Source organism: Heterodontus francisci, chromosome 25, assembly GCF_036365525.1.
Source record: "Heterodontus francisci isolate sHetFra1 chromosome 25, sHetFra1.hap1, whole genome shotgun sequence".
In the NCBI taxonomy this organism is placed as follows: Eukaryota; Metazoa; Chordata; class Chondrichthyes; order Heterodontiformes; family Heterodontidae; genus Heterodontus; species Heterodontus francisci.
Window position 1 is genome coordinate 79,015,927 of NC_090395.1, and position 17,527 is coordinate 79,033,453.

General features: G+C 43.2%; 1 protein-coding gene across 2 annotated transcripts in view; it reads right to left on the reverse strand.

Moving 5' to 3' along the window:
* LOC137384010 (striatin-interacting protein 1 homolog) overlaps positions 1-17,527 on the reverse strand; it is a 223,875-nt gene that overhangs the window by 139,333 nt on the left and 67,015 nt on the right. For both annotated transcript variants that reach the window (XM_068057577.1, XM_068057576.1), the window contains exon 5: positions 1,379-1,499. In XM_068057577.1, coding sequence (XP_067913678.1) covers positions 1,379-1,499 — 121 coding nt within the window. The remainder of the gene's footprint in view (positions 1-1,378; positions 1,500-17,527) is intronic.

The following is a 17,527-nucleotide window of genomic DNA, read 5'->3' on the forward strand; positions in this document are numbered from 1 at the left end:
ATGGCCACAGTTACAGAGGATGTAATTTTTAACAGATTAAAGTCATTTCATGCTGTGGCTGAGTCAGAAATTTGATTGGAGAGATTCAAACATGGAGTTACTGGAAAAATGAGTAGGAACTTGGGAGGCAAAAATACGTTCAACAATTTCGGGGAAGGCTGGAGATGGGACAGTAGTTTGCAAGGACAAATGGGTCGTGGGTTGGAATTTGTCAGATGGGTTTTTATGATGGTGGTTTTGAAAGGGAGGGGACAGTACCTGGGTAGAGGCAACCATGAATAATGTTAAGCAGCATGGTGGTCAGGTAGGGACGTTGATTGCTCGCTCAGCGGTTTACTGGAAATGCGGTAAAGGAAGAGATGGTCTCTTGAACAGGAACTCGGAGAGGGTATGAGAGGAAATAGGAGAAAAACTAGAGAAAGATACAAGTATATAATAATATTGGCAAATACATTCAACTCAGTTGCCCATTTCTCTACTGTAAACAGGCAGCTGAAAGTGGAAAAATCCCTTTGATACCAGAGCATGCCCAATGCAACTTTCAAGCTGGTCTGTGATTAGGCGAGCAGCCTGCCCTTCTAAAACATGTGTAAAACTACTCAAAAATACAAATAGAGAAATTACACTGGTTCTAGGAAACTAACTGCAAATTTCAAGTATGAAAGGGCAGAGCCTGCACTGTGCAAGCTCCACCCAGTTGTTGAGTAGCCTAACTCATATTCCTTAAAGGGATGCTGTAGGCCACTCTCAAAATGGCCAAAAAAAAAAACTTTCAGTGGGGCCAGGTGAACTAGAAGTGCTCCTCCAGCTGCTGGAGCCCCACCCGCCGATTGCCTCAGCATGGGAATTTCTGGCTGAATTTCTGCACTCCCACAACGATTGCATAAGGTGCTTATTTTGCACCTGCAGCCTGCCAGCAGCATATAAACTTCAATATGGTTCCGCATCCTGATGCCCGCTTTCGTTATGTTGCAGTCATTCTACCAACTTTGCATGCGTTACAAGTAGTCGAATTTTCCCCAAAATCTCTCAAAAAAGGAATGCAACATTTTGCATAAAATGCACATCACATTTCCAATCTAACAGCACCAAAGCAACACTTCTCCCAATATTTCTTAGAGAACTTGGAAAGAGACCGTACGAGAAAAGCCATTCAGCCCATCACACCTGTGTCAGTTCTTTCAAAAAGCTATCCAATTGCTTCCACTGTCCTGCTCTTTCACCACAGTCCATCTTCAGCCAATCAAAATGCTGCTCAAAACCCAAGGAAGCAGTCAGAGAACAACATACTTCATTCTGTCTCAAACTTCCACTTTATCAACCCACCATGAACCCCTAGTGCCTACATGCGTGCAACTCTGGAAAGTTCGGCACTCACTCAATCTCCATGCTGAGTAGCTCCACCAGTGCAGTAAAGGTGCCAACCTCAAGCAGCAGAAATACATTATATCTCATCCACTGTTGAACCTCTTCCTCAGAGTTACATTCACCAAAAGTACCTGCAAGACAGCATAAAGGATCACAATCAGCTTGTTTCAATATCATGTTACTCAAGTAAATACTAACGTGTGTATATAACAATTCAGCATAGAAAATGTTCCAAGCATTTTAGACAATGGTGAGGAGTTGGGGTGAGTGGGTGGCTGTGACAGGGATAGATAAAAGGGATAAAAGATTGATTGTCACGCCATGATGAGTGATTGAGGAAAGGTAGCTGAATGTTTGGTCAAGGATGAACTTTAGCCCACTGAAACTAGAGGAAATTAGGAATAAAATAGAAAATATCATATGCAGAATGAGCATCTGAAAATAAAAATAAAATGACAAAACTAAAGGCTCTGTATCTGAATGCACATAGCATTCAAAACAAAACAGCTGAACTGAGAGTGCAAATAGAAATAAATGTGATCTGATAGCCATTACAGAGACATGGCTGCAGGAGGACATAGATTGGAACCTGAATATTGAAGGGTACATGACACTTATAAAGGACAGGAAGCTAGGAAAAGGTGGAGGGGTGGCTCTGTTAATTAGTGATGGCATCAGCGCAATAGAGAGGGATGACCCAAGTTCAGGAAACCAGGAAGAAGCAGTTTGGGTACAGATGGGAAATGATAAAGGCAAGAAATCACTTGTGGGAGTGGTGTACAGGTCCCCTAACAGTAATCACAAGATAGGACGGGGTATAAAGGAAGAAATAATGGGAGCTTGTCAGAAAGGTACAGCGATAATCATGGGGGATTTTAACCTACATGTAGACTGGAAAAATCAGATGGGCAAAGGTAGCCTCGATGAGGAGTTCATAGAATGTTTTCGGGATAGTTTCTGAGAACAGTACATTCTGGAGCCAACCAGACAGCAGGCTATACTAGACCTGGCACTGTGCAACGAGACAGGATTCATTAATGACCCTAGGCAGCAGCGATCAGAATATGATTGAATTTTACATTCAGTTTGAGGAAGAGGAGAGGGTCTAAGATTAGTATTTTAAACTTAAATAAAGGCAATTATAAGGGCATAAAAGAGCTAGCTAAAGTGAACTAGCAAAGTAGGGTAAGGGATAGGTCAATAGAGATGCAGTGGCAGACATTTAAGGGGATATACACAGAACAGATACATTCCAATGAGAAAGAAAAATTCCAAGTGGAGGACCCACTAAAAAATTAAAGATAGTATCAAAATTAACAAAATGCATATAATAGCGCAAAGATGGGAGGCAGGTCAGAAGATTGGACAGAATATAAAGAACAGCAAAGAACTAAAAGATTAATAAGGAGGGAAAAAGTAAAGTATGAGAGAAAGCTAGCAAGAAATATAAAAACAGTAAACATTTCTGTAGATATTTAAAAAATCAAAGCATTAACAAAGTGAGCGTTGGTCCTATAGAAATTGAGTCTGGGGAATTAATAATGGAAAATAAGGAGACGACAGATGAATTGAACAGGTACTTTGCATCGTTCTTCACTATTGAGGATACAAGTAACAACCCAGAAATAGCTGTAAATCAGAAAATGAAAGGGAGGGAGGAACTCAAGAAAATTACAATTACTAGGGAAGTGGTACTAAGAAAATTGTTGCAATTGCAGGCTGACAAGTCCCCAGATGGACTTCAGCCTAGGGTCTTAAAAGAAGTGGCTAATGAGATAGTTGATACGGTGGTTTTAATTTTCCAAAATTCCCTAGATTTGGGGAATATTCCATTCGATTGGAAAATAGTGAATGTAACTCCTTTATTCAAAAAGGGAGGGAGACAGAAAGTAGGAAATTACAGGCTAGTTAGCTTAACATCTGTCTTAGGGAAAATGTTAGAAGCTATTATTAAAGATGTTATAGCAGAGCATTTAGAAAAATGCTAATCAGGCAGAGTCAACATGGTTTTGTCAAAGGGAAATCATGTTTAACCAATTTATTGGAGTTCTTTGAAGTAACGTGCTATGGATAAAGGGGAACTGGTGGATGTACTTAGATTTCAAAAAGGCATTTGATAATGTGCCACATCGAAGGTTATTGCGGAAAATAAAAGCTCATGGTGCAGGGGTAACATTTTGGCATGGACAGAAGATTGGCTAGCTAACAGGAAACAGAGTAGACATAAATGGGTCATTTTCTGGTTGGCAAGATGTAACAAGTGATGTACCACAGGAATCTGTGCTGGGGCCTCCACTTTTTACAATTTATGTAAATGACTTGGATGAAGGGACCAATGGTATGGTTGCAAAATTTGCTGACGACACAAAGATAGGTAGGAAAGTAAGTTGCAAGGAGGACATAATAAGGCTACAAAGGGATATAGATAGGTTAAGTGAGTGGGCATAGATCTGGCAAATGAAGTACAATGTGGGAAAATGTGAAATTGTTCCGTTTGGCAGGAAGAATAAAAAAAGCACATCATCTAACTGGCGAGAGATTGCAGAGCTCCGAGATGCAGAGGGATCTGGGTGTCCCAGTGCATGAATCGCAAAAGGTTAGTAAGCAGGTACAGCACGTAATTACGAAAGCTAATAGAATGCTATCGTTTATGGCGAATCTTTGAATAGATTCTTGATAAACAAGGGGATGAAAGGTTATCGGGGGTAGGCAGGAATGTGGAGCTGAGGTTCTAATCAGATCAGCCATGATCCTGTCGAATGGTGGAGCAGGCTCGAGGGGGCGAGTGACCTACTCCTGCTCCTAATTTGTATGTTTGTATGAAAGAGAGAAAAAAAGTTAATTCAAATCAGAACCTTTCCTTTTAGGTGATGAACTTCTCATTTTCACTGTTGTTCAATTAATCCAAGAACCTGATCTTTTAGAATTAGCAGAATATATTTGTTACTGCAGAGATCCTAATCGACCTCCATCCTTGGTAAGAGGCCACCGCATTGTGCCATGCAGGGATTTTCATCCAATCACTATCAACACAAAGATATTTCCAAATGCATCCTACATTGAAGCAATTGGGTTGAAAATTTGCTTGGGAGGTTAAGCATTACTGGGCAAAATTTCTGGACAGCTTGCTTTCCTACAGTGCGTCAGCCATAGCTCAGTTGGTAGCAGTGTCACCTGAGTCACAAGGTTCTGGGTTCAAGTCACACTACAGGGCTTGAGCACAAAAGTCAAGGCTGACATTCCACTGCAGTACTGAGGGAGTGCTACACTGATGGAGGTGCCATCTTCGGATGAAATGTTAAACTGAGGCCCAGTCTGCCTGCTCAGGTGGATGTAAAAGACGCCATGGCACTATTTCAAAGAGGAACAGCAGAGTTATTGCCGTAGTCCTGGCCAATATTTATCGCTCAACCCACATCACAAAAGAACAGATCTGTTCGTAAGTCATTGCTGATTCTAAGAGTTTGCTGTGTGAAAATTGAGACAGTGGTTGTGAAAAGTGCTCTATAAATGTACAAAGACGAACATCTCAAGGTAGATAGAAAATTGAACAGCAAACAGGAGAAAAATATATTTTTGGGAAGTGGTGCAAAGACATGGTCAAATAGAAGTATTTTTACAAGGGAGGAGTTTGATAAGATGGAGAAATTTCAGGAGAGTATTCCAGAGAGCAGGAGAGTGAATAAGGACTAATATTCTGTCAAAGTAGAGGGCACAAGAGAAAAGTATATCTGGATGTCAAGGAAGTAGAATTGGCAAAATCCTCGCTTACAAAATAAACCTTAAACAACGTGTAAACAAAGAACATAAATGGTACACAAACTGATGAAATACACAGATTACTTGGCCCCTGAAAGTTAAAAAAAGACATACCCTTCATTGGAACACGTTAACTAAAGAAGTTTACAGCACAGAAAAGGTCATCATGTTTGTGGCAGCTCTTTTCTAGGGCAATTTAAAATAATTCCACTCCCACAATATATCCTCAGAGCCTGATACCCCCTTGGTTTCAAATATTTATCCTCTTTTTCTTTGAATAGGGATATGACAGTTTGTCTCCCTGTGGCAAAACATTCTCTGCTCCAACAACCCTGAGTGAAGAAACTTCTAACCTTTCTCCTCATTTTTGGCAATAATTTCAAATTTATGACACTTTGTCACTGACTTTTATCCAAAGGAAATACTTTGTCCCTTTTCACCTTATCAAAAGTTTGCACAATCTTAAAAACCTCAACTCTTTTCTTAGCCTACTAAGCTTTCTGCAAAATAATCAGTATTTCAAGTTCCTCCTCAGATAGCATCTTGCCCCTAGCACTATCCTGGTAAATCCATCTGTACACTCTCTAGTTTTACCCTTCCTATAATGGGTTCCAGGGATGAGGGACTTTAGCTACAAACTAAGGTTGGAGAAACTGGGGCTGTTCCCTGAGGAGCAAAGGAGATTGTCGGGAGATTTGATAGAGGTGCACAAGATTATGACAGCTTTAGATAATATGGACAACGAAAAGCTGTTCCCATTAGCTGATCATACAGATTTAAGATTTTGGGCAAGACATGCAGGAGGGACATGAGGAAGAACTTTTTTGTGCAGTGAGTAGTAACAACCTGGAACTCGCTGCCTACGAAGGTGGTGAAAGCAGAGACGATGAATGATTTCAAAAGAAAATTGGACGGACTCTTGAAGTAAATAAACTTGCAGGGCTACGGGGATGGAGTGAGGGAATGGAACTGACTGGATTGTTCTACAGAGAGCCAGCATGGGCCAGATGGCCTCCTTCTGTGCCACAATGTCCCTACGACTTAATTCCCCAGAACTAGATCCAGCACTGCTTTTCTTCAGTGGCCCGGAAAAAGACTGATCAAAAAAGTTCACTTCTACACATTTACGAAATTCCACTTCCTTTTTGCCTGTTACACTTTTACTTTTCCAATCTATATTAAGATAATTGAAAGTCCCCATAACTACTCTAAAGTCCTTGCAATTTTCTGCAATCTGCTCCTCCAGCAGTGTACAAGCTGCTATATTGTTCCTTAACTCTAGTACATCGCCCCGCTCCAATGCACTGACAGTACATTTGATCAATACCACCACCCCTCCTTTTTTTCTTCTCTACCTTTCCCAAATACACACGTTATTTCTGAACTAGTCTTTATTCAAATACTGCTGGTCTCTCCCAATCCCCTGTGCACCTCGTTTCCCTTCTCTGTTTCATGCTGGTGCCTATCCCACTGTCAGATGAGTTTAAACACTCCCCCACAGCACTAGATAATCAGCCCATGAGGACATTGGTCCCAGCTGAGAGGCACAACCCATCCACCATGAACATGTCCATCCTGTCTCATTTCTCCAGTCACACGTTAGCCTGGCTTATTTTGCTTCTCCTAAACTCAGTAACACGTGGCACTAGGAGTAATCCAGTGATTGCTACATTTGAGGTCCTGCTCATGAATTTCCTCCTTAGCTCCTGAAACTGACTGCAGGACCTCAACTCTTTTCCTACCAAGTTATGTTTCCCTTCCCCCCTCAAAATGGTCTGCACCCAGTGATGTACTTTACCCTGGCACCCGAGAGGCAACACACCATGCAAGATTCATGTTGGCAACTGCAAAAATGCCTCTATCCCTTTATCTAATCTGTTTTGACCACAGCATTTCTACACAAATAACCACTTTGCTGTGTCCCCTGTGCAGTTATTTGCTCCACAATGCAGTGAATGTGCTCTGAACAGCACTGAAACCAATTCAAGTATGTCACACTCCCAGACAATTCCAGCATTGCCTGCCTCTTCCTACCCTGCCAGATGGCCACCTACTTATTAATTGAACGAACTCAATGTAGCTGTGGGCTGACCAACTCCTGGACCGGGCACTCCAGGAAATTTGCAGCCTCCTGTATGGCCTGCATTGACTCCAGTCGCACAAGGTCAGAAATCCAGAGCTAGAGTTCAGTCAACCAGAGGCACTTCATAGTAACATTGAAAATAGGAGGAGTAGCCTGTTCCCGCTTTCGCCCCATATCCTTTGATCCCTTTAGACCCAAGAGCTATATCTAACTCCTTCTTGAAAACATACGTTTTGGCCTCAACTGCTTTCTGTGGTAGCGAATTCCACAGGCTCACCACTCTCTGGTGGGTTTACCCCGTATCCTTGGACTATAACCTCTGGTTCTGGACTTGCCCGCCATCGGGAACATCCTTCCTGCATCTACCCTGTCAAGTCCCGTTAGAATTTTATAGGTTTCTATGAGATCCCCCCTCACTCTTCTGAACTCCAGCGAATATAATCCTAACCGACTCAATCTCTCCTCATACATCAGTCCCGCCATCCCAGGAATCAGTCTGGTAAACCTTCGCTGCACTCCCTCTATAGCAAGAACATCCTTCCTCAGTCAAGGAGACCAAAACTGCACACAATATTCCAGGTGTGGCCTCACCAAGGCCCTGTATAATTGCAGCAAGACATCCCTGCTCCTGCACTCGAATCCTTTCACTATGAAGGCCAACATATCATTTGCCTTTTTTACCGCCTGTTGCACCTGCATGCTTACTTTCAGCGACGGGTGCACGAGAACACCCAGGTCTCGTTGCATATTCCCTTCTCTCAGTTTATAGCCGTTCGGATAATAATATGCCTTCCTGTTTTTGCTACCTAAGTGGATAACCTCACATTTATCCACATTATACTGCATCTGCCATGCATTAGCCCACTCACTCAACTTGTCCAAATCATCCTGAAGCCTCTCTGCATCCTCCTCACAACTCACCCTCCCACCCAGTTTTGTGTCATCTGCAAATCTGGAGATATTAAAATTAGTTCCCTCATCTAAATCAGTGTATTGTGAATAGCTGCGGTCCAAGCACCGATCCATGCAGTAACCCACTAGTCACTGCCTGCCATTCGTAAAAAGACCCATCTATCCCTACTCTTTGTTTCCTGTCTGCCAACCAATTTTCTACCCATCGCAATACACTACCCCCCAATCGCATGCGCTTTAATTTTACATGCTAATCTCTTATGTGGGACTTTTGTCGAAAGCCTTCTGAAAGTCCAAATAAACCACATCCACTGGCTCCCCCTCATCAACTCTACTAGTTACATCTGCGAAGAATTCTAGTAGATTTGTCAAGCATGACTTCCCTTTTGTAAATCCATGCTGACTCTGCCCGATTTTACCACTGTTCTCTAAGTGCTCTGCTACAAAATCTTTGATAACAGGCTCTAGAATTTTCCTCACTACCGACGTCAGGCTGACTGGTCTATAATTCCCTTTCTCTCTATCTCCCTTTTTAAATAGTGGGGTTACATTCGCTACCCTCCAATCTGCAGGAACTGTTCTAGAGTCTATAGAATCTTGAAAGATGACCACCAATGCATCCACTATTTCGAGGGCCACTTCCTTAAGTACTCTTGGATGCAGACCATCAGGCCCTGGGGATTTATCGGCCTTCAATCCCATCAATTTCCCCAACACCATTTCTCTACTAATACTGATTTCCTTCAGTTCCTCTCTCACTAAGCCCTGTGTTCCCAAACATTTCTGGTATGATATTTGTGTCCTCCTTTGTGCAGACAGAACCAAAGTATGCATTTAGTTGGTCAGCCATTTCTTTGTTCCCCATAATAAATTCCCGTTTCTGACTGTAAGGGACCTACATTTGTCTTCACCAATCTTTTTCTCTTCGCATACCTATTGAAACTTTGAGAGTCAGTTTTTATGTTCCCCGCGTCCATGCTGACCCATTTCCCGCACCTCTACCGTCACCCCTTCCCCTCCCTCCCAGAACCATGATAGGGTTCCCCTTGTCCTCACGTTCCACCCCATCGGCCTCCATATCCAAAGGATCATCCTCCGCCATTTCCGCCACCTCCAGTGTGATGCCACTACCAAACGCATCTTCCCCTCCCTTCCCCGTCAGCATTCCGAAGGGATCGTTCCCTCCGCGACACCCTTGTCCACTCCTCCATTACCCTCACCACCTCGTCCCTGTCCCATGGCACCTTCCCCTGCAATCGCAGGAGGTGTAATACCTGCCCATTTACCTCCTCTCTCCTCACTATCCCAGGCCCCAAACACTCCTTTCAGGTGAAGCAGCAATTTCTTTCAATGTAGTATACTGTATTCTCTGCTCACAATGTGGTCTCCTCTACATTGGGGAGACCAAACGCAGACTGGGTGACCGCTTTGCGGAACACCTCCGCTCAGTCCGCAAGCAGGACCCCAAGCTTCCAGTTGCTTGCCATTTCAACACTTCCTCCTGCTCACATCTCTATCCTGGGCTTGCTGTAGTGTTCCAGTGAACATCAACGCAAGCTCGAGGAACAGCATCTCGTTTACCAATTAGGCACACTACAGCCTGCCGGACAGAACATTGAGTTTCAGAGCATGACGGGCCCCCCATTTTACTTTTCTTTTTAGTTATTTTTTTTTTTCTTAACATTTTTTTTTGTTTATTTCAATTCATCTCAGTTTGTTCAGTTTGCTTACCCACTGTTTTTTTTCATGTTTGTACTTGCAGCTGTTCAATCTTCAGTCCATTAACACCTTATCTGTACTAATGCTTTGTCTTTCAACACACTATTAACATATTGTTTGCCTTTGCTCCATGACCTTTTGGTCAGCTATGTGACCTTGTCCAATCTACACCTTATCCTTTGTTAACTCTTGCCCCACCCCCGCCTCACTTGGTTATAACCTTTGGCATTTCTAATATTTGCTAGTTCCGAAGAAGGGTCACTGACGCGAAACGTTAACTGCTTGTCTTTCCACAGATGCTGCCAGACCTGCTGAGTAGTTCCAGCATTTCTTGTTTTTATTTCAGATTTCCAGCATCTACAGTAATTTGCTTTCATTACTCTGGCTATCTACGCCTCTCATAATTTTATATACCTCTATCATGTCCCCACTCAGCCTCCTACGCTTCAGGGAAAACAGACCCAGCCTATCCAATCTCTCTTCATAACTCAAGCCCTCCAAACCAGGCAACATCCTTGTGAATCTTTCCTCCACCCTCTCTAGCTTAATAACATCTTTCCTGTCGTGCGGCGACCAGAACTGCACACAGTATTCCAAATGCGGCCGAACCAACGTTATGTACAACTGTAACATGACGTCCCAACTCTTGTACTCAATGCCTCGGCCGATGAAGGCAAGCATGCCATACGCCTTCTTCACCACCCTGTCTACCTGTGTTGCCACTTTCAGGGAACTATGTACTTGCATCCCAAGGTCTCTCTGCTCAACAACACTTCCCAGGGCCCTGCCATTCACTGTATATGTCCTGCCCTGGTTTAACTTCCCAAAATGCATCACTTCCAGAAGGCATTTAATAAGGTGCCACAAAGATTATTGCACAAGATAGGAGCTCACGGTATTGGGGGTAATGTATTGGCATGGATTGAGGATTGGTTAAAACACAGAAGACAGAGTCGGAATTAATGGGTCTTTTTCAGGTTGGAAAGATGTAAACAGTGGAGTGCCGCAAGGATCATTCCTTGGGCCTCAATTATTTACTATCTATATTAATGACTTGGAGGAGGGAGCAGAGTGCAATATATCCAAATTTGCTGACGATACAAAAATAGGTGGGAGGGCATGTTGTGATGAGGACATAAGGAATATGCAAGGGAACATAGATAGGTTGACTGAGTGGGCAAAAACCTGCCAGATAGTTTAATGTAGGAAAGTGTGAGGTCATGCATTTTGGTAGGAAGAATCAAAAGGCAGACTATTATTTAAATGGAGATTGGGCAAAGTCAGCATGGGTTTACGAAAGGGAAATCATGCTTAACAAATCTACTGGAGTTTTTCGAGGATGTAACGAGTAGGATAGATAAGGGAGAACCAGTGGATGTGGTGTATACGGATATTCAGGCAGCTTTTGATAAGGTCCCACATAAAAGGTTAGTGTGCAAAATTAAAGCACATGGGATTGGGAGTAATATACTGGCATGGATTGAGAATTGGTTGACAGACAGGAAACGGAGTAGGAATAAATGGATCTTTTTCCGGGTGGCAGGCAGTGACTAGTGGGGCACCGCAGGGATCAGTGCTTGCGCCCCAGCTATTCACAATATATATCAATGACTTGGGTGAGGGAACTAAATGTAACATTTCCAAGTTTGCAGACAATACAAAGCTGAGGGGCAATGTGAACTGTGAAGAGGATGCAAAGAGGCTCCAATGTGATTTGGACAAGTTGGGTGAATGGGCAAATGCATGGCAGATGCAGTATAACATGGATAAATGTGAGGTAATCCACTTTGGTTGTAAAAACAGAAAAGCAGATTATCTGAATGGTGATAGATTGGGAAAGGGGGAGGTGCAACGAGACCTGGATGTCCTTGTACATTAGTCGGTGAAAACAAGCATTCAGGTGCAGCAAGCAGTTAGGAAGGCAAATGGTATGTTGGCCTTCATTGCAAGAGGATTTGAGTACAGGAGCAAGGATGTCTTACTGCAGTTATACAGGGCCTTGGTGAGACCACATCTGGAGTATTGTGTGCAGTTTTGGTTTCCTTATCTGAGGAAGGATGTTCTTGCCATGGAGGGAGGGCAAACAAGATTTACTACGCCAATTCCTGGAATGGCAGGATTGACGTATGATGAGAGATTGGGTCGACTAGGCCTATATTCACTATAGTTTAGAAGAATGAGAGGGGATCCCATAGAAACCTATATAATTCTAACAGGACTAGACAGGCTAAATGCAGGGAGGATGTTCCCGATGGCGGAGGAGTCCAGACCAGGGGTCACGGTCTCAGGATACGGGTTATGCCATTTAGAACCGAGACGAGGAGAAATTTCTTCACTCAGAGGGTGGTGAACCTGTGGAATTCTCTACCGTAGAAGGCAGTGGAGGCCAAGTCATTAAATATATTCAAGGAGATGATAGATATATGTCTTAATGCCAAATGGATCAAGGAATATGGGGGAACGTGGGAACAGGGTACTGAATTAGATGATCTTTTTTGAATGGCAGAGCAGGCCCGAAGGGCCGAATGGCCTACTCCTGCTCCTATCTTCTATGTTTTTATCAGAGAGACTTCAAAAAAGTGCAGCACAGAGGGATCTGGGTGTTCTTGTGCATGAAACATAAAAAGTTAGCATGCAGGCGCAGCAAGTAATTAAGGCGGCAAATGGAACTTTGGCCTTTATTGCTAGGGGTTTGGAGTTTAAAAATAGGGAAGTCTTGTTACAACTGTGCAGGGTTTTGGTGAGGCCGCATCTCGAGTACTGTGTAGAGTTTTGGTCCCCGTATTTAAAAAAGGATATACTGGCATTGAAGGCAGTTCAAAAGAGATTCATTCGGCTGATTCCTGGGATGAAGGGGTTGACTTCTAAGACTGGCTAAACAGGTTAGGCCTTTATTCATTGGAGTTTAGAAAAATGAGGGGTGATCTTACTAAAACATACAAGATTCTGAGGGGACCACTTAGCAGGTCTGGCAGACCTGCTGAGTGGTTGCAGCATTTCTTGTTTTTATTTCAGATTTCCAGCATCCGCAGTATTTTGCTTTTAAGATTCTGAAGGGGCTTGACAGGGTAGATGTTAAGATGTTCCCAACAGTGGGGGAATCTCAAACTGGGGGACAAAGTTACAGAATAAGGGGACACATTTAAAACTGAGATGCGAAGGAATTTCTTCTGGGGGTAGTGAATGTCTGGATTTCTCTACCCCAGACAGTTGTGGAGGTTAGATCACAAAGTATTTAAAGAGATGGTGGATAGATTTTTGAAACATCGGGGAGTTAAGGGCTATGAAGAGCTGGCACGAAAGAGGAATTGAGGTCTGGGGCAGATCAGCCATGATCTTACTGAATGGCAGGGCCGACTTGAGGGGCCGAATGGCCTACTCCTGCTCCTCTTTGTTATGTTATGATTGATTTCTGTCTTGAACATGCTCAATGACTGAAATTCCACAGCCCTCTGGGGTAGAGAATTCCACAGATTTTCCACCCTGAGTAAAGAGATTCTTTCCCATCTCAGTCTTAAATGGTCTGCTCCTTATTCTGAGACTGTGTCCCCTGGTCTAGCCTTAGCAGCCAGAGGAAACATCCTACCCACATCTACCCTGTCACGCCCTGTAAGAATTTTGTAAGTTTCAATGAGATTACCTCTCATTCTACGAAACTCTAGAGAATACAGGTTCAGTTTCTGCAATCTCTCCTCATAAGACAATACCACCATCCCAGGGATTAGTCTGGTGTACCTCCATTGCACTTCTTCTGTAGCAAGTATATCCTGCCTTCGAAAGGCGACCAAAATTTACACAACACTCCAGGTGCAGTTTCACCAAGGCTTTATACAATTGCAGCAATACATCTTTACTCCTGCCTCATCAATTTTAGCATAGACAGCCTGTCCAATTGCTCATCAAGCTTAAACCGTTCTAGTTTCTGAACTATCTTCTCTTTAATCATGACCTGCGCAACATCATATTCCTTGGTAAAGAAACTTTTTTTTATTCGTTCATGGGATGTGGGCAACGCTGGCTGGGACAGCATTTATTGCACATCCCTAATTGCCCTCGAGAAGGTGGCGGTGAGCTGCCTTCTTGAACCGCAGCAGTCCTTGGGGTGCAGGTACACCCACACTGCCATGCGGAAGGGAGTTCCACAATTTTGTTCCAGCAACAGTGAAGGAACGACGATATAGTTGTATTATCCACCTGACATCTGTCATGCTGCTGCTGCAGCTAGTAGCTACTCGTACCAGGAGATCTATTGTCAGGGTACCTCCCACTCGTCTATCTTGTGCCATCCTCACACATCCACTGTAGCTTGTCTGCAACCGCTCTGTGACATCCATCATCCAACTATGCCTAGGTTGACCCCTCTTTCTGCTGCCCTCCACTTTGTCCTCTAGAAGAGATCTCTGTAGCTTTTCATAAAAGCAAAATACTGCGGATGCTGGAAATCTGAAAGAAAAACAAGAAATGCTGGAAATACTCAGCAGGTCTGGCAGCAACAGTGGAGAGAAAAGCAGAGTTAACATTTCAGGTCAGTGACCTGAAGAAGGGTCACTGATCTGAAACGGTAACTCTGCTTCTCTTGCCACAGATGCTGCCAGACCTGCTGAGTATTTCCAGCATTTCTTGTTTTTCTTTCTGTAGCTTTTTAGCCTTGATCAACTGGCCGAAATATTGACATTTTCTTTTCTGGATGTCACTTTTTAACGTTATTTTTGCCTTTCAATTTCAAGCATCTCTTCATTTGTCTTATGGTCTGTATAAGGAACTTTAAAGCACACATATTAGCATCCACATTTCAAAGGCCTCTATTTTCTTCCACAGATCTTTACTTATTATCCAGGTTTCTGAGGCATCCAGGAAATGAATGCAGCATCTTGAGTTTTTTCATGGTTAAAAGTTGAGCTTTCTGGTTGTTAACACATCTGTCATCTTCACAAAATTATTTCTGGCTATCTCTACATCCTTCTTGACTTCGGCATCGCATCTACCATCTTCTGTTATCATTTGTCCTAAATAGACAAACTTATCTACTGTTCCAGTGCGACACCATCTGCTTCAACCTTCACTCCGGTTTCTCATAATGCATTCCTTCTAGCTGCCATTCTTTTTGTCTTTTTGGTGTTCATACTCAACCCATATGCTAAACTTCGAGATTTTACTTGAACTACAATATTTTGTACAGCTTCTTCTGATTCTGCAAGTAGCGCTGTGTTGTCAGCGTACGGTAAGTTTGTTACAAGCTTACCTCCAATTTTTACATCTGGAAGTACATAGAATTCTGTGAATAATTCTCATGAAATGGAAAGATGTCCCTTCTTTTGGTTTGGCATTTCAAATATGTATAGGCGGCTGTCACTGGGATCTTCCTAGAACAGTTCTTTCCAGGCGATGTTGAGGATCAGTTTGGGTAGGCTTTCCAAGAAGTGCAGCTACAGAGGCTTCAGATAGGCCTTAGAGCAGAAATGAGGCCACAGGGGTTTTAGTTCCAACGCATTCGATACACAGGGTTTCTTCAAATACAGGAGGAAAGAGGAGACTGACACAATGAATATGCAGGGTTTCTTTCCAAGAGAGAAAAAGAGACGAGCTTGGTTTGCTTGGCAAGCAAAAACGAACAGTCTTCCAAGCAGTTTACCCTCCAACTCACTGTCCGAAGTGAAACCATAAACAATGCCACAAGACACATGCCTCCTGCCCTCTATAAACCTTGATCTGTCACTTCTCTGCAAACATCTTTCCCCAAGTCAAAAATAAGCTCCCTGCTGGTATTCTATCTGAAAACAGGTGCCTTCCAGTAAGGGCTAGTTTACAAACCAAGTCCAGGAAGCCTTCTGGTGATCTCTTTTAAACAACACAAAGTTCAGCATCTCTTCAAGCTTCCAGATGAATCAATGTCCATAATTCAACTATAAGTCCTTAAAAACATATTTTACAAAAAATAGAAGCACTCCCGTAAAAATACTTATTGAATATTGTTCTTAGGTTAAATATTCCCTCTCTTGTTCCTACTCCAGGTCGAAATCCAGACTGTTTCACCAATTTCTGCTTCAAATCGGTTATTATTTCTTTCTATTATGATTTTCAAGATCACTTTCATGAGATGACTCATTAAGCCTATAGTTCTAAACTGATTGCACGCCATTGCTTTAGGTTTCTTAGGTATCTCAATGAATAATGAATGTCTCAAGTCACTTGGAATGTATCCTTTGGTACATATTTAATCACAAATCTCTTTCTCACTTCTGAAATTCCTATTAAGTCAATACAGTGTCCATCCATTACCTGTTTGCAATTAACAAGCTTTCCTGATATCAAGTTCTTATGTTCCATGTTCCAATTCTCAAGAAGCTACTTCTTCCATTGAATGCACGGGAAGAGAAGCTGGCCTCTGAATTTAGGTCAACTTTGTCACAAATTTGTTGGTGACTTCGTTAAGCAGGGGTTTCTCTTTTTAATTCGTTCATGGGAAGTGGCATTGCTGGCTAGGACAGCATTTATTGCCCATCCCTAATTGCCCTTGAGAAAGTGGTTGTAAGCTTTCTTCTTGAAGCACCATAGTCCATGTGGGGTAGGTACGCCCACAGTGCATGAGGAAGGGAGTGCCAGGATTTTCACCCGGGGACAGTGAAGGAACGGCAATATAGTTCCAAGTCAGGATGGTGAGTGACTTGCAGGGGAGCTTGCAGGTGGTGGTGTTCCCATGCATTTGCTGCCCTTGCCCTTCTAGTTGGTAGAGGTCGCGGGTTTGGAAGGTGCTGTCTAAGGAGCCTTGGTGCGTTGCTGCAGTGCATCTTGTAGATGGTACACACTGCTGCCACTGTGCGTCAGTGGTGGAGGGAGTGAAGGTTTGTGGATGGGGTGTCAATCAAGCAGGCTGCTTTGTCCTGGATGGTGTCAAGTTTCCTGAGTGTTGTTGGAGCTGCACCCATCCAGGCAAGTGGAGAGTATTCCATCACACTCCTGGCTTGTGCCTTGTGGATGGTGGTCAGGCTTTGGGGAGTCAGGTGAGTTATGCGCCACAGGATTCCTAGCCTCTGACCTGCTCTTGTAGCCATGGTATTTATATGGCTACTCCAGTTCAGTTTCTGTTCGATGGTAACCTCCAGGATGTTGATAGTGGGGTATTCAGCAATCGTAATGCCATTGAATGTCAAGGGGAGACGGTTAGATTCTCTCGTTTGAGATAGTCATTGCCTGGCACTTGTGTTCCTTGAAAATTACTGGCCACTTATCAACCCAAGCCTAGATATTGTCCAGGTATTGCTGCATTTCTACAAAGACTGCTTCAGTGGCTGTGGAGTCGCAAATGGTGCTAAACATTGCATAATCAGCAGCGAATATTCCCACTTCTAACCTTATGATTGAAATATCATTGATGAAGCAGTTAAAGATGGTTGGGCCGAGTTCACTACCCTGAGGAACTCCTGCAGTCATGTCCTGGAGCGGAGATGATTGACCTCCAACAACCACAACAGTCTTCCTTTGCACTCGGTATGACTCCAACCAGCGGAGTGTTTTCCCCAATTCCCATTAACTCCAGTTTTGCTAGGGCTCCTTATTGTTCCGGTTCCATTACATCTCTTCTAAGCACACTTTTTTCTTCTTCAGCTCTATCTCTTTTGTAATCCAGGTTACTCCGGATTTGTTTGCCCTACTTTTCCCCTTAGTAGGAATATACCTTCACTGCGC